This window comes from Hemicordylus capensis, chromosome 3 (assembly GCF_027244095.1).
Source record: "Hemicordylus capensis ecotype Gifberg chromosome 3, rHemCap1.1.pri, whole genome shotgun sequence".
NCBI lineage: Eukaryota > Metazoa > Chordata > Lepidosauria > Squamata > Cordylidae > Hemicordylus > Hemicordylus capensis.
The window spans coordinates 41,444,370-41,468,850 of NC_069659.1; the positions used below are offsets into that span (position 1 = coordinate 41,444,370).

Sequence of the window (24,481 nt, forward strand, 5' to 3'; positions counted from 1 at the left end):
CCTATGAGTGGGGGCGGGAGGGGGCAGTGGGCCACACTGAAAGCCCACTTGACCGGCGGCGGAGAAACAAACCGGACGACATCGCTGTATTAATTCCTGCATGGGTTTGTTCACACACGAAGGTTTCCACTTGTCCTAGCTGCAGTTTGTGCTACCCCTAACCTATACTATTTAGATGCCGACACGTGTCTATACATACAAAGATTAGAGTCGTTCGGACAATGGTTTTCCCCGTGATACTCTGTGGATCCGGAAGCTGCACTTTGAAGAAGCAAGACAGAAAAAGTACTGACGCTTCTGAACTTTGGTACTGGAAACGACTTTTGAGAATACCATGGACAACCAGGAAAAACAAACCAATGGATCATAGAACAAATCAATCCAGAATTTTCACTCGAAGCACAAATGACCAGGCTCAAACTATCATACTTTGGACACATCATGCGAAGACGCGACTCCCTTGAGAAGTCCATAATGCTGGGGAAAGTTGAAAGAGGACTACCAGGAACAGGGTGGACAGACTCTATTATTTTACACTTATATCCCACTCTTCTTCTGAGGAGCTCAGAAGCTCCTGGTTTTTATCCTCACAACAAGCCTGTAAGGTAGGTTAGGCTGAGAGATACATGACTGGCCCAGAGTCACCCAGTGAGTTTCATGGTTGAATGGGGATTTGAACTTAGGTCTTCCCACTCCTAGTCCAACATTCTAACCACTACACTATGCTGGCTGTTATTACACTACACTATTATGACAGCAGTGAATGCACCACTGAGAGACCTTAAAGGCCAAGTTGAAGATAGATCATCCTGGAGAGAAGCTATCTATGTGGTCAAAGAGAGTCCACACCGACTTGACGGCACTTAATCAATCAGCCTATACTGCCAGAGGATAAGGCAGCCAATGATGCCAAGCTGAGCTCAGCAAGGATCAGTTTTGATACTCCTCAGACCTATTCAAGAGGTTTGTTCCTACATTAAAAGGCCAGAACACTTACTTTATAGCCTGCAAACACTTTACAAATCATTTTTATGCAAAGCGCAACAGGACACTCCAGATTTCACACAAGTCAAAATACATCTCTGCAACTACACCAACCGAGGTAGTTTTCTCCTTCATTGGATAATTTTGTAGTATTTGTACATGGCTCTTTATGGTTCTCAATGCTCAGTTACTATAGCTTTTTGATGTTCTGAAAGATATCAGTGGATGTAAGAGCTAAAGAGAACATTAGATGACGATAAACCCAGATTAGAAGAGAATATAGATTCAGAATATAAAATGTTGAGCAATATTGTGCGTATTTGTAAAGGGTTCTGTCTACAATTTGACATCCTTCAGTGACTATCCTCAGTCTATCCACCACGACTAATTGATTTTCTGTTCTCCACTTCTTGCATAATACAGATAAATATTAGCTAGTTGTTAGCAGTGCTTCAGCCACAGTTTAAACAAACCATGAGAAGCAGCCTTGGAAGGCTGCAGTTTTGAGCTCAGAGGCAAAGAGGAGGGAGTTGTTATCTTTGTCAGCCATTTCTCCACTCAAGATCATCAACACTCCCCCATCAGCTTCTATTCTTACATATTTGATATGCACTGGAACCTTCCTAGAAAGTAAAGCAATGGGTTGGGGGAGGCAATTTTGAGTGAGAAGAGGTCATTGGGGCCAAAACATACACCCTCCACTTGACGTCTTTTGACTAATTTTCATTTTTAAGGTTGAGACTTTTTACATGCATGGAGCTTACCCGCAAGGCTGTAATCCTCTACACACTGACCTGGAAGTAAATAGTACTGAACAGGGCAGGACTTACTTTCTAGCAAAAATACATCAGATCAAACTGCAGAGTTCTCTTTATTTGTGCACAAGTCTCTCTCTCTCTGTGTTTTGCATTTAAAAAAAAAATAACAATCTTCATACTGACTACTGTGTTTCTTTCTTCCACACACTCAAAAGACAAATAGATGAAACAGATTTCAAAGTGACATCAACCATAATCTCAAAAACTCAACTTTATTTCAAAGAGGGGAAAAGCAAAGGCTACATAAGCTGGAAAGTAACAACATGACTGCAAGTCATGGATTCAACAACCTGGATATTATATATTTCCTCTCATCATTGTTGTTTACATTTATTGTAGCTGGTTGTTAATTGGAGTCCATCCATGGTAATGCCAAAATTGAACAAATTCTGCAATAGAAAATTAAAAGGAAAAGTCTGAAGCATCAGAAACAAATCTTAACCGTATTGATGCATTCACATCCATTTCAGACTATAATATGCAAAACAAGAATACAACCATTTGAGATCAGCTTCCATTCTTACTGGCCCTTTTGAAGTATTTCTGCTTGGTTAGGGAGAGAACTGTTTTGTTTTATCTTTGATCATACAACCCAGCTGGCAAACATCACCTTAAATCCCGCCCCCCACCTTTCAAGCAATGATGTATTCTTAAAAGCAGCACAGAGATTTTAATAGATGCAATGTGCCATATAATTTTAATGTAGACTATGGAACATAGGAAGCTGCCATATACTGAGTCAGACCATTGGTCTATCTAGCTCAGTATTGTCTTCACAGACTGGCAGCAGCTTCTCCAAGGTTGCAGGCAGGAATCTCTCTCAGCCCTATCTTGGAGATGCCAGGGAGGGAACTTGAAACCTTATGCTCTTCCCAGAGCGGCTCCATCCCCTGAGGGGAATATCTTGCAGTGCTCACACATCAAGTCTCCCATTCAGATGCAACCAGGGCAGACCCTGCTTAGTTATGGGGACAAGTCATGCTTGCTACCACAAGACCAGCTCTCCTCTAGGTGATGGATCATCACCTGAAGAGAAAGTAAACAACTGAAGTACAGGTGAAACTCGGAAAATTAGAATATCGTGCAAAAGTCCATTAATTTCAGTAATGCAAATTAAAAGGTGAAACTGATATATGAGACAGACGCATTACATGCAAAGCGAGATAAGTCAAGCCTTAATTTGTTATAATTGTGATGATCATGGTGTACAGCTCATGAAAACCCCAAATCCACAATCCCAGAAAATTAGATTATTACATGGAACCAAGAAGACAAGGATTGTAGAATAGAACAATATCGGACCTCTGAAAAGTATACAGTGTACTGTGCTTGACTGGCCAGCAAACTCGCCTGACCTGACCCCACAGAGAATCTATGGGGCATTGCCAAGAGAAGGATGAGAGACATGAGACCAAACAATGCAGAAGAGCTGAAGGCCGCTAATGAAGTATCCTGGTCTTCCATAATACCTCATCAGTGCCACAGACTGATAGCATCCATGCCACGCCACATTGAGGCAGTAATTGCTGCAAAAGGGGCCCAAACCAAGTACTGAATACATATGCATGCTTATACTTTTCAGAGGTCCGATATTGTTCTATTCTACAATCCTTGTCTTCTGGTGGCGCAGTGGTAAAACTGCCGCCCTGTAACCAGAAGGTTACAAGTTCGATCCTGACCAGGGGCTCAAGGTTGACTCAGCCTTCCATCCTTCCGAGGTCGGTAAAATGAGTACCCAGAATGTTGGGGGCAATATGCTAAATCATTGTAAACTGCTTAGAGAGCTCCGGCTATAGAGCGGTATATAAATGTAAGTGCTATTGCTATTGCTATTCTTGGTTCCATGTAATATTCTAATTTTCTGGGATTGTGGATTTGAGTTTTACGCCATGATCATCACAATTATAACAAATTAAGGCTTGACTTATCTCGCTTTGCATGTAATGCGTCTGTCTCATATATCAGTTTCACCTTTTAATTTGCATTACTGAAATTAATGGACTTTTGCACGATATTCTAATTTTCCGAGTTTCACCTGTATGCTTTTTCACAAGGGCATGGTTTTCTACTGCCACCACCAATCCATAAATATTAAAAAGGAACATTAACCTGCTCATGAGCAGTAAACTGGATAATTCTGTGGATGCCCCACACAGCTTGAACCAGTAGATTTGAGCACACTTGGCACATTCATCCTCATCATTTACAGGAAAGGATACATGATCTCATGCTTGAGCAGATAATGTGATCTACAAGCCTTGCACTCTCAACAATTCTTTGAACTGTGTAAAACCACTCTCAGATCAGTCATTTTAGAAAAGTTAAATCCCATCAATATTTAGCAATATCAAATCTGTCTCGATGCAGACAAGCATGGATGCAGAACACAAGTGAATAAAGCAATCAGCACCTTTTACTGTTTGCTACTCCTAATTCATTCCTCATCCCAATCCAAACATTTTAAACAGCTGCAGGGGGTTGCAGGGAAAAGCAACTATATCTTCAATCTATGGATGTTAAAATGCAGAAAAAGCAAATCTTACATGCAAAAGGTTCAAGATTTTTAATTGTTACCTTTTTGCACAAGATGTGGATGTTTGTGTTTTTTTTAGACAAATTCAGATTAGTTATAATTGTTACAGAGATATTGTAGCTAAAGATTTGTCCAAGTGTTGATGGTTTTTCCAAGCGCATTTGTGGGGTTTCTTCAGGAGATTCAACTCTTTTGACCATCTTTCTTTGAATCTTCCAGGGTAGTTGCACCAACTATAAATAAAGAGACAATGTAATTTGTTGTGCTCTGCCCAGAGCCTTAGGATAGGGAGGTATTGTTCCTTTCAGCCTATGACTGCAAGCAATACAGGCAAGCTGCACACTGTTGCCACTTTCCCCATTTATTCCCCACATTAGAGAGACACATGCAATATTTTCTGATGTGACTGTTCTCCCTACTCAGCATCAAAAGAGCAAACTTTGAGTATCCAGATTTGATTGGACTATGGTTCTCCCAGTCCGATACATTAAGAAACTGTTCTCACAAGCAGCCTACCCGAGGCTAGGCTGCTTGTGTGGACTGCCAGGATCCACGTGGATCCCAGCACTCCCACCCAGCCTAACCCTGCTCCTAAGCCCGACTCTTAGCCGGGGTTAAGGGAGCAAGCGCTAACTTAACCCGTTGAGGGAGGGAGCTAAGATGGCGACATGAAGCTGCCTTTGTTTATCAGCTCTGCAGATAAACTGAGAATTAACTTAACCCGTCTGCCGGGCTCATGTGTCCCCTCGGCTCTACGGAGCCGAGGAGACATAGACAAGCGCCTAGAGCGCCTGTCTGAAGGGGGTACCCCCAAGGTACTGTGTTTGTTACATGGTGCCTTTAGGGACACAGGCTGGGAAAATGAGTCCTGGCTTCTGTTGTTCCGCACTGCTTCTGGCAGCACGGGTCATGTGGGTGCATGGTTTGTGCACTAGAAGGATAAAGCGTTATCATCTGGAGGAAGGTAGGTTGAACCCTGCCCCCCCCCCAACATGTGAATGGGCTCTGAATCTTTTAAATATTTCGAAAGCATCCTACAGAAGTAGTCTTTTAAAAACGAATATCAAGAATGTATGAGAGTTTGGAAAGTATGACCAGCTAAGCTGTTTGTGATATAACCCAAGTGGAATGAGCATGTGTGCTGTGATCTGAGATCAACAATCCGGAAGATAATGGTACTGTCCCAATAGTGGATGTCTGTGCCAACAGGGGTGTCTTACCACTGCAGATGGAACAATGATAAATATTTAATTGGGCTGTTGCTAGTTGTCTTTCCCATTGCTTTCAGAAAAAAGTTTACTGCAGCGAGATACAGAAGAATGTGAGAGGTTAGTGGACCCCATTACACCAGTAAAGACATCCGTTTAAGGATAGACTCAAAGTAAAGCTCACTGTGTGCAAGATATATATGGAGAACTAGCATAACACATTCCTCCTTCCCCTAATGTTGCTACTAGCACTGTTCAACAGATCATCTATCTTCTGTCAAGAAATGGTTCATCTACACATAAGCATCAATGGCATTTTTCAAGATTAGCAGAATAAACCAAGAGACCTTTATTTGTTTAAACTCTATACCGGCTCAGTAAATACACAAACCAAATACTGAGCACAAAAATGCTTTATTTACACAAAGACTGTGTAGCTAGTGATAATTCAACAATACTTGATTTTTTTAATTTTTTTTTGCTATGTTCACTCACCAGGCAAGGAATTATCTTCTTTTGATCTAAAATTTTTCTGTTTCTTCTAAAATGAAATTGAAGAGAAAATTGTTATTTGTATCCTGTATTTATTCTAGCCATAGGAAAGCATAACCTTGTTTTCTATAAGATGTTGACCTGTCAAAAGGGTAGAGCTGCTCCTGCTAAAATGGCCAAATGGTTCATATTCCTTCAACACCAATGTTGATTTTGTCCAATGATTGTTGAATGTCCAGTGATTGTGGTTTCATGATTGTATAATGAAACAATTAAATAGCATGGCAAGGCAAGTAGAAAATTAGCATTCATACCTCCACAGATGTCTTCCACTGTAAATGGATCTCCTTTGATGTTGCCCAATCAAGGGGGACTACATAATCATCTGGCAATAAATTGTCTAAAAAACAAGATTTTGCTCAAATTGGTCATTTGACAATCTACTTGTTGTAAATAACATGCAAACTGAGAGCCAGCTACTGTTTAACCTCCAAACTGGATTACTGCAGTGCGCTCTGTGTGGGGCTACCCTTGTGTATAGTCCGGAAACTAGAGTTAGTCCAGAATGCGGCAGCCAGACTGGTCTCTGGGTCATCTAGGAGAGACCATATTACTCATGTACTGAAAGAGTTACACTGGCTGCCGATATGTTTCCGGGCAAAATACAAGGTGTTGGTTATAACCTATAAAGTCCTAAACAACTTCGGCCCTGGGTATTTAGGAGAATGTATTCTTCGTTATGAAACTCACCACCCATTGAGACCATCAGGAGAGGTCCATCTGCATTTGCCACCGGCTTGTCTGGTGGCTACTCAGGGATGGGCCTTCTCTGTTGCTGCCCCGAGGCTTTGGAATGTGCTCCCTAGTGAAATAAGAGCCTCCCCATCTCTGACAGCTTCTAAAAAGTCTTTAAGGACACATCTGTTCACCCAGGCTTTTAATTGATATAGTTTTAATTGTTTTTAATGTTTTAAAATATTGTTTAATTTTTAAAAAAATCATTGCATTTTCAATTTCTGTTTTAAACGAATGTTTTACTTTTTGTTTTTATCTTGTTGTGAACCGCCCATAGACATAAGTATGGGGCGGTACAAAAATGTGTGAAAATATAATAATAATAATAATAATAATAATAATAATAATAATAATAATAATAATAAAAAATATGCTTGCAGATGGAAATAATTTGCTTGCAGCTGGAAGTAGCCTGAAAGTAGCCTAAAAGTATTCTAGTATAATGCCACATGCAAGAAAAAATACAAGTATTTTAGGATTAGTTCTTATACACTATTCAGTTTCTCATTACTTAGGAACATAGGAAGCTGCCATATACTGAGTCAGACTATAGGTCCATCCCGCTCAGTATTGTCTACACAGACTGGCAGCGGCTTCTCTAAGGTTGCAGACAGGAATCTCTCTCAGCCCTATCTTGGAGATGTCAGGGAAGGAACTTGGAGCCTAGATGCTCTTCCCAGAGCAGCTCCATCCCCTAAGGGGAATATTTTACAGCGCTCACACATCAAGTCTCTCTTTTGTATGCAACCAGGGCATATCCTGCTTAGCTTAAGGGAACAAGTCATGCTTGCTACCACAAGACCAGCTCTACTCAAACTTATGTTTTCCAGTGTTTAATGAATTTTGTTGTAAACCGCCATGAATTTTTAATGAAGAATGGTGTCTAAACAAACAAACAAACAAACAAACAAACAAACAAACAAACAAAGTGCATCTTGGGGACTGGCAGCCGAATGTGTGAACTGCTACTATTGAAAAGCATTGTAGTTTAAGATTATATGGTGGGATATTAAAATTCTATCTGTGGGGATGTGATAGTTCTTCCAGAAGCAAAAAAACACTTGATGCGGCCATCAAGTTATAAATATATAAGCCCACAGGGAAAGAGGAGGGGTAGGTGTTGCAGCACAGTTGCAAGTGATCGAATATAGGATAGGCTAACATAAAGAAGAGAATATGTATGGGCTAAAAACCATGCTCATATCTGAAAGAACTATGTTATGTAGGCAGCCCTCATTCGCAGGGGTTCCGTTCTTGCCTATAGGCAATAACATGGAAACCGCCAATAATGAAACCTTACCCCATGGGAATCCAGGGGTTAGGTTCACACTCACTCTACATACATACACATAGCAGGTAAGAGGCAGAAATAAGTGAGTAAGTGCTGTGTTTTGCTCTCCAGATCTCCAGCAGTGCCTCCCCAAACCCCCAATTTATCTGATTTTCTGTGAAAAATCACAGATTTCTATTTAAGCCACGGAAGAACTCTGCACTGTAAAATGGCAGCTGGAAATCACATTGTGGGTCATTTCCAGCCACTCAAAACCACAAATAGGCGAATTTTAGCCTATTTTTATACTGCAGATGAAGAAACCAGGTCTAAAACCCATCCAAGGATATGCGAAACTGTGGTCGTTGAACCCACGGGTAACAAGGGCCACCTGTAATAAGACAAATTAATCTAGCCCAGTACTGTCTATTATGACTGGCAGCAGCTTTCCAAGGTCTTTTTCAACCCTGCTTATCTGGAAGGGAGGGAAAAAAGGATTGAAAGCAAGGTGCAATCCCTGCTACTGCATTCATTTTAAAAGTAGGGTATTAGGGACTGGTGTGGAGGTGGGTGGTATGGGGAATGAATTTTCTTGAAGTAGTCTAGGAAAAATGCTGGAAGTAGTAGCTGAACTAGACACTGGGTGATAAATTTCCCCTGTCAGAGTCATGTGTCATGACTCAGAAGCTACAAAAAGACTAGCATTAACTGAATATATTGGTCAGGAGTGTAATGGTTTTTGTACACAATATTGTAAGGAGACTTAAGGCATCTTAGAGTAAATAGAAAGTGGAAATGAAAATGCAAAGCCCAGTTATTCTGTAATTGCATTAGATTATGAAAAACCATGGACAAAAACAGGCCTGCTCCAATGAATGAGTACATCTCCAGTCTACCAGATATTTGAAGCAGAACTAGTAATTTAAGTCTGACTAACCATATAGAGTGCAAAACACAGAACTGCCATTTCTTTCACTATATTATTTACATCTCCACAATAGCCAAATTTTTCAGATACAGTGTAAGTCTAGATATGGGAATAACAAAGTTGCTAAACATGTATACAGCTGGCTTTGCACTTTCTCCCCCCTCCCAATTTGATTACCTAATTGAATGTTTTCATTAATATTATTAAAGTGTGATGGTTCATCAGTGTTAAGTTATAATAAAAACATTAAAAGCTGCCTTATACTGAGTCAGACCACTGGGCCAACCAGCTTAGTATTGTCTAAACAGACTGTCAGCGGCTTCTTCAAGCTTGCAGGCAGGAGTCTCTCTCAGCCATATCCTGCAGATGCCAGGGAGGGAACTTGGAACCTTCTGCATGCAAGCATGCAAGTGCTCTTCCCAGAGCAGCCTCATCCCCTAAGGATGGTCCCCATCCCCTTGAGCATACATGTCTCCCATTCAAATGCAAACCAAAGTACACTCTGTTTAGTAAAAGGAACAATTCATGCTTGCTAACACAAGAACAGCTCTCCATCAGGAAACTAAGATTTTAGTTCTATTTAAGCAACATTAGGATAACTCAGTAGTTAAATCATAGGGTTTGCAAAAATATGGCTTGCAAAGGTGGCAACCTTGTTTTTGCAATACACAAATGTCAATTGAAGATGAAGGAGCCAACCTAATACTACTTTATTTGTAGCAGGCAAACACTTTTCACCATGGATTAAGTCTTTCTGGCCCACAAATCAACTATTTCTAGGCATTAGAGACAGAGGACATCAACTGACAGGAACTATCTGGCAGGCTCTTACTAGTCTGTAGACTAGTACCTTGACTCAGCAGTTGGGCACCCCACTCAGCAGTTTGAACTGCATTTTTATTAACAAAATATTTGTCAATAAATACTCTAATTGTTTAAATACCAAGCTTGTGGGTCCAGTTATTGGTCTGGAAATATCTAAACTGCTGAAGCTAAACAAGTGTGGGTTTGATCAGCCCGTTCGATGTGAGCCCACATATAAGAAATGAAATAAGTATAAAACATTACTTTAAAATGCCAAGCTGGAATGATTAAGTCAAAAGATTAAACTTTGTTAAAAGGCCAGGAGGATACACTTTTGCAATTCTAATTCTAGAAGAGCTAGATGGATTCTAAATTATTTGGGTATAAACACTAATATTGGTCAAAAGCATACAATCAGATTAAGTTTCTACCCAAAAATATTAAGTCTGACTCAATACATACAAAAGGACAGGATACTACTTGTAGATAATGAAGCTATTCATATGCACAGACAAAAAGGGGCCAAGAAAGCCCAGCCCAGTTTTGCCTGTGCATGTGTATCTCGGCGGCAAACTCACCCCCGGAGCCACCCTCTTAAAAGGGGTTAGGAGAGAAAGCGCTCTCCTAATCCCATTTTACTAACTGGGGCTGGCAGATTGCAGGGCTCCCAGCTGGCTTTGGGGAGGGGAAGGGGGGTCTCCATAATGCACTGCACACTCACGAGCTACCTCGGAGTTACCGGCAGTGCACCACACACTCATGAGCTACCGGCAGAAGCCAGCAATAATCCAGGCAGCCGATCCAGATACCCAGCAACAAGAAGAGGATAATCTGCGGGGGAGGTAAGCTTCAGGGATGTGTACGGAACCAGTTCGGAGGCACTTTATGGGCCTCCGAACTGGTTCAAAGAACTGCCAGTTCGAAGACGGCAGGGGTGCTGCTTTAAGAGCGAGGGAGGGTGCACTTATCCCTCCCGCCACTTTTCCACTGCCGGCGTCTTTTGTTAAGAAAGCTGAATGGGGTGGCAGCGTACTTCCCTGCCACCCCATTGGCCGGAAGTCCCCGACGCGCACATTCCGGCACGTGCAGGTGTGTCGGGGACTTCCAGCCATATCCGGGTAACGGGGCGGCAGGGAGGTATGCTGCCGCCCCGATCAGCTTTCTTAACAAAGGACGCCGGCAGGGGGAAAGCAGTGGGAGGGATAAGTGCACCCTCCCCCGCTCTTAAAGTGACACCCCCACCACAGTTCCATGCACATCTCTAGTCAGCTTTTTGAGACTTCCTTCCCTCACCCCTTTGAGCCCTTCTCACAGATCGTGAGAAAGGGCTCAAGCACCAATAGATTAAAAAGATGCTAAGCAGTAAGAACCTACTTTGCCAACTTAATTTATAAAAAAATGTCTAAGAGAAATGTTCTTTTTAAAAATGTAGTAATTACCCAATGGGACTCCTGGAGAACCAAAACGTTCTACTAGTTGAAGTGCAAATCCTAGTGATAAAGGAAGTCCCACTAAATAGGGCTTAGTATTTAGAGGATCTTGATCATCTCCAATTTGGGAACACTTTGTTGGCTCAGTTTCATGAATTCGTTGTGTCTGTTCAGAGTTTTCAGCAGCAGAATTGGCAAGGCATTCAGCAGTTTCTTTAACTGAATGCAAAATATCTGGTTGAGTAGTTGAAACATCTGGAGATTTCCCCCCTCCCATTTCTACTGTGTTAATTTGCACAGTTTGGTCAAAGGCAACAGTTTGTCCCTCACTAGGCAAAGGAGCTTCACAAGGAACAGGGGTACTTTTTTTAATTGGAGAAGCAGCTACTGTCATTAAAGAGTCCACAGATTCTTCTGCAAGTTGGCTAGAATTATTACATAAAGATTTTACATCAAAATGAGGAGGAGATTCCACTATTACATTACAACTAGAAGGTGCAGGACGCTCATGGCAGCAAAGGTTTTGCTTGTTCTTTTCTCTAGTCACTTTGTTGGAAGTTTCCTCTTGTTGCATCAATAAATTTATATCCTTGAGCACTTTTTCATCCTTTCTGACAGCAATCTGCCTTGGTCTATCAAAGTTTGGGGCCAACTTGAAGATCCTTTTACATCTTCCTTTTTTCCTTGAAGAATAAATATTAACATTACTTGGATGTATATTTACTAATAACTCTGTTTCAAGTGATGTAACAGATTCCGTAGAAAAACCACCCATTTCAATGCGTGGCAATTTCTGAATATTCATGGTCAGTGGTAATGGTAAAGCAAAATCTGTTATACCATTATCTCCATGTAAGGCTTCTCCATTACCTTCTCTTTCTAGTTTTTTAGATGTATAATCAGTTTGTTCTATTTTCTCTGAAAAGATCTGCTTAGGCCTTCTCATCTTCTTTGGTCTTTGCTCATACTTGACCTCAGATGTCCCCTCAGACCAAGTTAAACAGGATTCCGTTTTATCAGAGCTAGTGTGGGCCTGCCTGTCAGCCAAATCACAAGAAAAGAAAGCCCAGGTATTTGTTTCATTCTTTGTTGATGTCTTGCACTCACAAGAAATTGTTACTTCCTTCACATCATCTAACTGTTTACTTTCTGCACCCAATTCAGATTTAGTTTTAGTAGATGTAGTTTTGCCTTTCACATTTGACAGGGCAGCAGAAGTTTCCTTGCTGCTGGAGTCCAATTTTAGGGTGGAGCTTTGTTTGTTACGCTCCAAAATATTGTTCTTGCTTTCCACAATAATGTTACTTTGGATTCTATCTGTCCAATCATCACCGAATGACTGTTCAGTTATGCTTTCATTTGGAACAGATGGCACACTCAGAGACAGTTCAGCATCTCCTGCAACATCATACATTTTCAGTGAATTGTCTAAAGTTTCTGGATCCACAGAGTCAGGAACAAGGGATTTCCCTTTTTGCAACTCAGGTTTCAGATCATCATTTACAGTGCCATTCTCACCACCTTCTTTAGGCTCATTTGGATACCCAGTCTCAAATTCTGATTTTCCATCATCTTCTGACTCCTCCACTCCACTCTGTGATGGTTCATCACTTGGAGTTAAATGGACACCTGAATTTTTTTCCATTGCTTTAATAGCAGCACCCTTCATTTTTTTGTTTCTCTTTCGTCTTCTCCTCTGTTTCATTTTGTGCAATCTGTGCTTCTTCTTTACAATTGCTTCCCTAAATAAAATAAAGAGCTCAATATAAAAAATATTAAGAATATTCTTAAAAGCATCATTTAAAGAAGTTTAACAATCATGTCAATTTATACTGGAATAGTCGATTAAAGTTATTATGCAGTGAGCAAATTATGGCCATGCTGATTAAATGCTTACCGTTGCTCCACTACTACTACTTATCAGTTTAATTTATTTAAGTGTCTTGCATTTATAATCTGAAACAAATATTTAAAGCAGTATGTACTGTGACAACCAAGCTAATTCAACATAGTAGATTATTTAGTGTTAATTAAAATATGATGATATGTTGTTATGCCTGTCATGTGGGTTCACATGCACAAATTTTACACCATCTTCTAAAACAGAAAAAGTGTCAGACTTTTGAATCAGAAAACGTAAGCAATACAAGGGGATGCATTTCATCTTTTTAAAAACAAAACTGGCCAAAGTATTAGCTGCTATGGAGTTCATGATGGTTTTTCCAAATAGTTATTTTTAAATACATCAAAAGAAGAAGAAATTGGCCAATCAACAACATCATCCAGTCACGTTTAAAGTTCCTTTGAGTCAATCAGTAATATAAGAATGCACTTATCTTTAAGGGAACTATGCACTAACTGTATAGCTGTGCACCAACTGCATATAGTTTACCAGCTGTTAGTGAATGCATCTGTGTGCTTAAATCATGTTTAGGTGCAGCAAACATAATTTGATGTGATCTTGAGAAAGTGCCCTAAGTTCCTCAGATCTACAAAAGATTCTGTAGGTAAACCTTATTGAAATAAACTATTACACTCACTCTAACAGAGGTAGTTGACAAATAGACTGACTATCATTCTGCACAGTGCAACGTGAGTGGTTCTGAACCACTCTTGCCACTGCAGCTATCTAACACCTCCTGCAGTATTGCAGAACAGGGTTGTATACTACTACTAAAAATTGCCCAACTTCACTTCTGTGGTGCTATAGTCAGTGGAAATAATGCTTTTAACATCACAGAAGCGCGACTGCAGTTTTTAATAGTGGCACACCACCCCTGTTCTGCAATACTGCAGGCATATTTTTAGGTGCCTGCACAGTTCAGTGGCACAGTGTGGAAATGTTTGACTAACAAGCAGGTTGCCGGTTTGAATCCCCGCTAGTACTATATCAGGCAGCAGCGTTATAGGAAGATGCTGAAAGGCATCAATGGTAAACCCCTCCTGTATTCTACCAAAGAAAACCACAGGGCTCTGTGGGCACCAGGAGTCAAAATCGATTTGATGGCACACTTTACCTACAGTTCAGAACTGTCCATTTTCCATGGCAAAGAATGTCAGTCACTGGTCTACAGCACAGTGGTTAACGGGCCTTAGAATAATTACAGTCTAACAAAAAACTTAACAAACCAATATCCAATTTTAAAAAATGAGACTGTGTTCCATATAATCTTACATAAAAGGCAGAATCTAGATTAAGCACTCAGTGCAATCCTGTCTGCTCACACAAGCAGTTAATGCTGAGGGAGAGCTTAGTCTGAAAGCTATCCATTATACCACTAGCAGTTGTTCTGGTTTCTATCCAGGAACAGTAGGTTGTAAAGTGCCAGAATATATGTATTCCCTCTCACTCAACCCAGCATTGATATAAATTGTCTCTCATTTCTGTTTCAAAGTTTTAAAAAGATGCATCCAAAAAATACATCCAGGCTTGAGGGCACAACATATTAATTTCAACTGAATATTAAAATAAAAGATTAAAGGCAAAATGATACAGCAGAGCAGAGATTTTAACTCAGCTTAAGAGTTTCAGAACATTTTTATGAATAGCCTACAAACTATGACACATGTCCAGCTTTGATTTACTGTATGACATTTTAGTGTGTGGGTTTTGTCAACTATCTTTATTTTATTGTACTTTATGAAAAAACCTCTTGGATAGTTATTAAAAATAAATACTTCAGTTGCAGACATTAAGACAGTTGTGAAGATCTGTTGCAGCTATACTTTTGCTAGCTGCAAAAGACAGAGCCTTATATCAAATGCAACATCTGTTCATTAGTGGAAAGCTGGGGTAAAGAAATTTCAACTACAAACTTCTACTTTAATAAGTTATCAGTCTCATCCCCCTCACCCCCACACAGTTAGATAATAAGACCACAGTGCATGGAAACAGGAATGTATGAAGAATCTCATGAAATCAACCAATGCTTTGTGATTGACTATTGTGTATGTTAGCAGGATTATTTCATGTCACTGATGGAACAGATGTTAGACCAGCATCCCAGTTTTAAGCATTTGCATTGATGTGGCTCACTTGCATTACCGTATTTTATGGACTATAAGATGCACTTTTTCCCTCGGAAAAATATCCACCAAAATTCAGGTGCATCTTATACTCTTAACTGCGTCTTATACTCGTAAGCCTGCCCAACAGGTTCGGGGGGGGGGCTATCCCCCGGCAAAGCCTGTACCAATGCTAAAGGAGGGGGTTGGGGGCGACCCTCTATTAACCCCGTGCCGCCTGGGGGCTGCCGCTCCAGCTCACCCTCCGCCGCTTGGGCTGTGGACTCCTCCTCCTCCCCGATCGTGCAAGTTTTACACCACCAGCAACACCATCGTTATCAGCTCTCCCTCCTGTTTTACTTTCTGCAAACATGTTCAGCTGAAGAAAGTGCAAAGAAATAGGAGAGCCGAAGTGGTGGCTGCTCCCTCCTCAGGTATGTGCATTCTGGTGAGGAGAAGGAAAGCTCGAAAACGAAAGAGGTTTTTGTTTTTTAATAGGGTCAGAAGCGAGGTTGAAGAGAAAACAAGGAGTGGAGTAGGAGCAATTGAAAGAGGACTTATCTGAGGCAAGAAGAAAGGAGAACAAACTGAAGCAAGGCTGAGAGTCCTTTCCTGGAGCTAGCAGGACTTTTCGGTAGTTTTGATAACAGTTTAATATGTTAAAACTCTGAAAAACTGGATTAAAATTAAGGTGTGTCTTATAGTCCGTAGCGTCTTATAGTCCATAAAAAACGGTATTACTGTAATGGTGCACTACCACTGCAAGCTTCATTGTAAACTTTTATTGTGCGACATAGTGAGTCTTACATTTAGGCTGCAAGGTCAAAATGCACTGCTGTGTTTAATAGGCTACTTAAAGGATGTGAATGGATATTGTGAACTGCCCAGGGCCTTTTTTTTGTATGGGGCAGTGTGTAAGTGTACTTACTTACGAAAGAAACAAACAAGAACTGTACAGGAGTAATGCTTGGCAGACACAGGATTGTGCTGATAAACCATCACAATTGTGACATGCCCACACTAGTTTTGGGTGAGGGGCAGTTTTTTGTGACCTTCCCTCTGCAGCTGCTTGTTTCTCCTGAAATTGTTGCTCTCGGAGTTGGGGGACCCTCCAAGTGATAGTTTTGGGATGCATGGACAACTGTAGAGGGGAAGAGAAGAATCCACAAAAGCATCTACTCCCCATATGCAATTAAAAAAACCCGGTACATGTTTGTGGAAGATTAATCTAAATGTCAGTTGGTATTATGTTTTGAATGCCAGTATAGAGAGAAACACTTTGTTTAGTAAGACTGCATAAAAATGGAGATGCAGTTAAAGTAAGAGTGCCAAACTCTTTCCTTGCTTTCAATTTCAGTATCTGGTGGATGGTGGGGAGATTTCAGTATCAAAATTTGTGCTTAGTTATAGATATTGCTTTTAAACAAAATTAAAAACTTTAAGCCTATCACTTTACTTCAAAAAGGTAAAGGTCCACAGATGGCTTAGCTGATTACGTGAAGACGTGCTTAATTAACTCCACAAGCTAAGAGATGGCTGTGGAGACTAATATCCAGCTTGCCCCACTTCATTCACAGGGAGCAAAGGAAGCTGTAAATGCAGTCTCTTCCCATTTCTCCCACAATGCGTTTTCTCTCTCATTGCTGCCACACCTTATAAGTACTCCCACCAACAAATCACAGGTTTTTCCTTTGCCACTAATTCACATACAAGCCTGCTCCCTCTATTTTGGCAGCAACCGTTAGGAAAGTTATTAACACACAATGAAGTCTCTCTGTACTCAAGAGTAGGAACAAGGCAGTTCCTTGCCTGTTAAATCATGTCTACACTTGACAGGGAACTGCACCCACACTGCATAACACAACTGCATCATACTGATGAATAGGAAGAAGAGACAAAGGCCACAAAACCCACTGATGTCCATGCACCAGAGGACAAATACACTTTGCTAGGTACAAACATGAGGTTGTTGTACATACCCAAAATACTAGTGCAGTGATCATAGGGGTATACGTATGCATTTTAAACATATAGTTACATATATTTTAAACTAACTAATCTTAATGTTTTAGTTTGCAAGTGTTAAGGTATGATACTCTTATCAATCTCCAGCTACAGAACATTGTATCACATTGCAAACCAATTAAGCAGCAAAATATAATTCAAACTTTTAGATTTAATAAACATTTCTGTTAGTATAGAACATGTACATTTCATAAACACTAAAAAAAAAAACCAGGACACACAAAAGTAACTGTACAAAAAACGTTAACATGAGAAACCCAGATTTGATTCCTGACTTTTAAAAAAGGGTTTCAATATGGCAGGCTTGCAGCTTCTCTTCTCCATTATCCTTTGAAAACAAAGTAGCAGCTTCTGTTACCTTTTTTAAAAATGCAGACACCACAATCAAAACAAAACAAAACAAAACAGAGTCATGTTGACACAACCCTTGAATAATCAACCTAGAAGCAGATCTATGGAAAAAACTGAAAGTGCATTACAATATAGAATATTGCTAGTCAAGAATTTTTTTGAGTCATAAAACAGAATCGGGACTTTTGCACACTTTGGACTATAATAAAGGTTTAAGAGGGTTCCCTAAATTATTCCGATACAATGTATGCAGTGTTTTCTGTATGGTCCTGCATCTGCAAAGGACCGTATCCTTATTTGACAGTCTGCGCTGATCTGGGGCAAAGATGGACAGATCCAGAGATCTGCCTTCTACACATACAGGTAATTCCTGGTCAGTGTTCCACAAAGGCAAAAACATTAAGCAGTCCACACAGATAGGGGCAACAAACCTATAGACTTCACATACGCCAATGCAACACACTGACCCTCCATGGGATAGACATAAGTGAGCATTCCCATCCTGACATGGTTGTGAATACACTGCCACATCTAATACTTGCTCTGCTACATAAACATCTGCAGTGTGGGAGTACTTGCAAAGAACATTTGGATTAGGACCACTAATTGCTTTCCTTTTCCAAGTTATCAGGACCCATTAGTGCAGGCATCCCCAAACTGCGGCCCTCCAAATGTTGCTGAACTGCAACTCCCAGCATACCCAGCCACAAAAACTTGTGTCTAGGGATGCTGGGAGTTGTAGTTCAGCAACATCTGGAGGGCCGCAGTTTGGGGATGCCTGCATTAGTGAGTACACTGTACAATGCTATTCAGTGGATGTTAATTTGACCAAGAAAAGCAAAACATGGAACTGTTATAAGGATTTTTTTTTTTTGAAACTCTTCTCCATAACAAGGAATAGGGTGAGATTCATGCATGCAGAAGGGACAGAATACCTCCAGGCTGGAGTCTCTTGTACCTTTTGAGGTGCCACTCCAGAGAGAACACTGGGAGGGGGCTTTTCAAGGGCTGTTGTGTGGAGGCGCTTAAAACCTCCTATACATAAACAGATCTCCTGCTTGTGCCAGTTTGGATCAGCTATAGAAATGAAACCTTAAATCAACCTTTAAAAGCTATAAGGGAGCTCGATTGTTCACTTCAGAAGTAGCCTGTTAAATGCTATATTTTCACCAATACAAGGTTGACATCTATGAAGTTCTGGCAACTTGAACAATACAGCAGAGACGTCTTCTGAGTGACCTGGTCACTTAGGAACATAGGAAGCAGCCATATACTGAGTCAGACCATTGGTCTATTTAGCTCAGTATTGTCTACAGACTGGCAGCAGCTTCTCCAAGGTTGCAGGTAGGAATCTCTCTCAGCCCTAACTTGGAGATGCCAGGGAGGGAATTTGGAACCTAGATGCTCTTCCCAGAGTGGCTCAATAGCCTAAGGGGAATATCTTACAGTACTCACACTTCTAGTCTCCCTTTCATATACAACCAGGGTGGATCCTGCTTAGCTAAGCAGATCATGCATGCTACCACAAGACCAGCTCTCCTCCCAACTTGTGGGGCTGAGAAACCCAAGAGCAGAATGACAAAATACAACAAATTTATTGTACATTACGATATACTCTTCATCTCCATTTTTTCCCCTCCTCCCCTCAAACTTGACTTCTTTTGCAACATGCTTTTATTCTTCGGATGGAAAAGAAATAATACATATATAGAAAAACATGCACTTTATTGGGTGGTTTATCATTCCTGTGCTCTTCTGCAACAGCTGCCTATTTCCAACAGAGTGTACATGGGAGAAATTCATGATATAAAAAGTCTTTGCTCTCACAATGCATCATCACTAAATCACAGTGGCCAACATCTAAACTAATAGTGCACACACAGAGTAAAGTTTTGTGTGCATGCACAACAGGGAAGAGGCCATTTTCACTTATCCCTTCTTCTCTCTGAAGCCCTCTGAAAATATGTCTCCGAGGGCTGCAGGACCCTCAGAAACGTATTTTTGGAAGGGGCAGAGGCTGAAGGAGGGTTGGTGAGAATCACCCCTTCTCATGTTGCATACACAAAATGTTATTTGCCATGTACTTTAGTTTGTCAGCTATTATATGCTACTGGAGTGCCAAGCAACTTCATTAGGTATGTTTTAAACAAATGTCATAAGTACTTCGTATAGGATAATCATGTTTAAGAATTGTAGTAATGCAATATAGTGGCACAAAAATTAATTTGCCATGTTGGAGAGCAGTAAAGAAGGTGAGAAAGCTACTTTAACACAATTAGTAGTACACACATTTTTTACTTGAACATTCTGGGTGCCAACAGCCTAGCCACTCCGCTTCCTTATAAGCAATGGAAACAGAACTTTTGTATAAATGGTCCTATGAGCATAGCTCTGGCAATTAAATGCATTGCTTTTTATAAAACAGAAAACTCCTACACATAAAAATGCCTCAACTCTGAGATTTCTACAGTAACGAAGGTAGCCCTCAGTGCATACAACAAATAATTTGCATTTTTCCCAAGAAACCAAAAGATACTTTTCCTACAAATGCCTCATATGAGACGTGAAATACAAAAAGAGGTTTCAGAAGAGTGTTGGACAACCAAGTGATCTACATATAAGCAACATGAAACAGATGAATCAAGCAATCTCCAGCTTGTTTTCTCACTTATAATATTGGTCCCAGCCTAAGCTGCTGAGTGGTAAACTACCCCTGCCCTCCCTATGCCACTTGTTATTTAAGGCCAAAAGAAAGCAGAAGCACACATGCAGCTGTCAGAGAACTAAACGGTGCTTCCCCAGACTGACTCAATGGAGGGCTGCCATGACTTTAAGAAGGCCAAGACAGGCACCTCTAATAGCAATACTGAAATGGAAGAGCAAGTATCCCCTTAAAAACAAAAACATATTTACAAGCTAAAATAAGCTGTTCTTTCTTTTGTGATCTATAGATGTTGTTTGGTAAAACCATGTCTCCACAACACATACAAAGCTGGATGTTACCCAGAATGCAAAGTTAATCTTCTCAGAAACTGTCATGCAAAAACATCTTTATCACTTGACAGACAACTGGTCTTTTACTTTATATTTATTTTCCATTTGAAATAGTAGACAAATAATGATTTTTTTAAAAAAACCCAAGTCGCTGTCAGGTATTCCCAAACAGTTGTGTTAACTCACAACAGGTGTTAACTCACAACAGAAGAGTTCTAATTGACCATATTGGAATTTTTAATATTTTCATTTATCTAAAACAGTAAAACTCAGAATCAATACACTTCTTCTATTACATTGATGTTGGACTGCGGAAACAATAGTACTGAAGACCACAACAATCTGGTGACAATACGGAAGGCAAACATCCAGTAAAATTTCACTACATGGTAAAAAGCAAAATTAGAACAATTAAGCGCATGGCAGCTCAACTTCAGTATCCGATGCTGGCCACTGATGATCACAATTCTAAAATAATGGTTTTAGGTAACTGGTGTCAATTGTACACATAGAGCTTCAGCTTTTTCAACACATTTAAGACTTATTGCTTCTTTCATGACAAAACTGGATAACCAGACCAAAAAGAGAAAGCTTTCAAACAGCACAATAGTGTAAACTTGGAAAATGTTTGTATTTTAAAAACCTCAAAAGCTGAGCTTATCAGGTTCTACATAAAACTACATGTTGCATGCTGACTTGCTGAAGTCACAGATTCTAATTGCAGGTCTTGAATACTACTTTTATAGCTCACTGTTTCTACAGATGATAAACCTCAAAGAAGAAAGAATAAATCATAATAGGAGGTGAAAACTTTGGCTTAATTTGATAAGCTTAGTTACTTCTTGAAATAATGGGTACCAAAAGAACTGCAATTGGAAGCAGTGAAATAAATGGCTCCAGTGCAATTTCTGTTTAAAAAGTTATTTTTCTGGGTTACCTGTGCTTATTTAAAAAAAAACTACTCTATTCTATTTAGAATTGTTTTAAAAAACCCGCTCAGCTGTTTTTACTATTAGCAAAAACACTTGTTAAAATTGAACATCAAATCACTTGCTGTACCCACATTATCGCAGTATTTCCTTAAAACCAAGGTTAGTACAAATATATATTAAATTTTCAACATTCAACTTTAATATTAAACATTTATTTACATTGCTTATAAACAGTATCCAAGAGGTAATTGTCTGCACTGAGACTATTTAAACCTCAGAAGAAAATAGCTGAATACTTTTCCCACAATCCAACACCAAATTAAGCAAACTTAAGTCTATTAATCCAACAGACTTAGATGTGCTGAACTCTGTGCTGGAGTGCAGCTTTTATGCTTTGTGAAGAAAAAAATTAGTCTTTGTTAAGTGTACCCTGAGTTATCAGCAATTTGGTGCACTAAAAGTATTCCAAGAGTCTGAATTGCCTCCCCACCTCTGTCTTCTTTGTGGAGGTGGCCTTTGTGAAGTTTTGTGAAAAGGCAGCACCGAATTCATTACAATGGGTATTGACATTTGATATTCATATCTTTCCAGCATTTGAAAAATCTTCTCACGACTGACCCCATGTTCATTCCTCCTACAAAAACAAGAAATGAAGTTCAAGTCTTTGATCAACTTAAAAGAATCTCTCAGAATACTTTCAGGTTATCCCTTCAAGAAACTTGACAGTTGATGAGCAGCAATTCTGAGCAGAAAAGAACAGAAGCTCCTCACCTGTAGCATTCTTCTGCTCAAACTTGCAACCTCCTGTGAGATTTTGTTCAAAATCAACCACCCCACCAAAAAGCAACTGTTAAACACATCTGCTGTGTTATGTCTTATTCAGCCCTCTGTCACTTGATGATAATCAACACTGCAGTAAAAACATTATATGCACACTGAAACCAACAATCTACAAGCCGCAATTCTAGCAATACTTTTATTAGGACCAACCAAAATGACTCTATTGGAACCAACATTATATAGTATGCTGAAGGTGTGAGATTAAACATACCAAAAAGTCAAATTTTAAATCATGTAGAAGTATGCTTGTAATTTTCCCAATAGTCCAAGCAAACCCAAGAACTGTTTTCACCTGCTGCATCCTTCAAAAGGATTAGAAATACCAGCTTAGATCAATGAAGCAACAAAAAACCAGGTTGCTTACCTGTAACAGTGATCTGGTAGTGGTTCCATACATTCATAAGTAGTGGGTTCTGCGCCTGCGCAGATCAGCTTCGGGAAGAATTTGTTAGCTCCTCGCAACGTCAACCGCCCACTGCACGTGACTGCAGTACCCTCTAGTGGCGGTTAGGCGTCTCTCTATTCAGTTTCTAGATGGCCGACATAGCAGCCAGGCCTTGATGGTACAGTGGCATGTGCATAGTGTTCAGTGGCTTGCTATTTCTACAGCGGGGAAGGATGGGCGGGTTTTATGAATGTATGGAACCACTACCAGATCATCTGTTACAGGTAAGCAACCTGTTTATCTGGATAGTGGTTCCATCATTCATAAGTAGTGGCTGAATTACGAGCAAACCAGTAGGAGGCGGGTAAGCATTGCAAGTCACTGTAACACCCTCTTAAGGACCGCCTGTCCAAAATCTGCAGCCCAATAAGTAAACTTTAAGATGCGCTGCACGATTCTTAAGAGTCTGTTTATTGAAGGTAATGCAGACCGAGCAAGATTTCGTATTATGCGTTTCCCCTAGGCAAAATAAACAGAGGGTATGGCCATCTGTTGAGGGGATCTTTCCACGGCAATTAGTACAATGTTTAAAAGTAGTTTTGCCAGATTTACTCGCCTTGCCAGGCTTGCTCAAGCTGCTCATTTTAAGAAATCGGTAGTTGTCCCATTCCTAGGTTGAAGGGGGAGGTCTGAGATAATGGTCAAAGCAGTCAGATTAAGAAAAAGAGTAGTCAAGTCCATTCCAGAAGTTCAAAACCGAATCCAAATTAATCTCAAAACTGAGGGAAAACCGTAAGAAATGTCCAAGTCCGTATCCAGAAGTCCAAAAAGCCTTTAAAACGAATATCAAACTTTTCACGAGGAGCAAACAGTATCCGAGTACTGATCGCTATGGTGGTCAGAAAGAAACTGAATAGAGAGACGCCTAACCGCCACTAGAGGGTACTGCAGTCACGTGCAGTGGGCAGTTGGCATTGCGAGGAGCTAACGAATTCTTCCCGAAGCTGATCTGCGCATGCGCAGAACCCACTACTTATGAATGATAGAACCACTATCCAGATCAAGTACTTCTACTCATGAAAGGCGAGTCCCCAATTTATGCCTTTCCAATTTATGTTTTCTCACTACAGTCACATTGCTTAGGACTGGCTTTTCAGGGGCCATGGTAAAAGGCCAGGAATACCCATTTTGTAAGCAGAGCTCTACTCAGACTTTGCTGGATATACAACATGTACTTCATTAAGTTAGTTAGCAGCAGCCTTTGCAATTTTTTAAAAATTAGTAATGCAATTTCTACACATGTCTATCAAGCTTCAGGAATACAAAGTTATTATTGAGAATGATATAAATAGAGAGCCAGCATAGTGTAGTGGTTAGAGAGTTGGACTAGGACCAAGAAGACCCAAGTTTGAATCTCCATTCAACCATGAAACTTACTGGGTGACTCTGGATCAGCCATGTATCTCTCAGCCTAACCTACCTCACAGGGTTGTTGTGAGGATAAAAATAAGCATGTACACCACTCTGAGCTCCTTGGAGGAAGAGGGGGATATTAAAGTAAAAATAAAATAAATATACCACTTTTAAACAGAAAAAAATGATCAAAGTGGTTGATATAGAAAAAAGAGTAAGATAGTTCCCTGTCCCTAAAGTGCAGAGTCTAAAAAGAAATACAAGGTAGATACCA

At 40.2% G+C, this 24,481-nt stretch overlaps 1 protein-coding gene across 10 annotated transcripts in view; it reads right to left on the minus strand.

Moving 5' to 3' along the window:
- Nucleotides 1-1,995: 1,995 nt before the first annotated feature.
- LOC128350654 (NEDD4-binding protein 2-like 2) overlaps nucleotides 1,996-24,481 on the minus strand; it is a 30,216-nt gene continuing 7,730 nt past the window's right edge. For 7 of the 10 annotated variants that reach the window (XM_053309080.1, XM_053309082.1, XM_053309081.1 and 4 more), the window contains 7 exons: nucleotides 22,060-22,203; nucleotides 11,272-13,004; nucleotides 6,350-6,435; nucleotides 6,039-6,084; nucleotides 5,556-5,634; nucleotides 4,377-4,568; nucleotides 1,996-2,191 (listed from right to left, as the gene is read on the minus strand). In XM_053309080.1, coding sequence (XP_053165055.1) covers nucleotides 4,439-4,568; nucleotides 5,556-5,634; nucleotides 6,039-6,084; nucleotides 6,350-6,435; nucleotides 11,272-13,004; nucleotides 22,060-22,203 — 2,218 coding nt within the window. In that variant the 3' untranslated portion in view covers nucleotides 1,996-2,191; nucleotides 4,377-4,438. Of the gene's footprint in view, nucleotides 2,192-4,376; nucleotides 4,569-5,555; nucleotides 5,635-6,038; nucleotides 6,085-6,349; nucleotides 6,436-11,271; nucleotides 13,005-22,059; nucleotides 22,204-24,481 lie in introns of those variants that run through there. The other 3 variants (XM_053309084.1, XM_053309088.1, XM_053309089.1) reach the window with 3 other exon arrangements.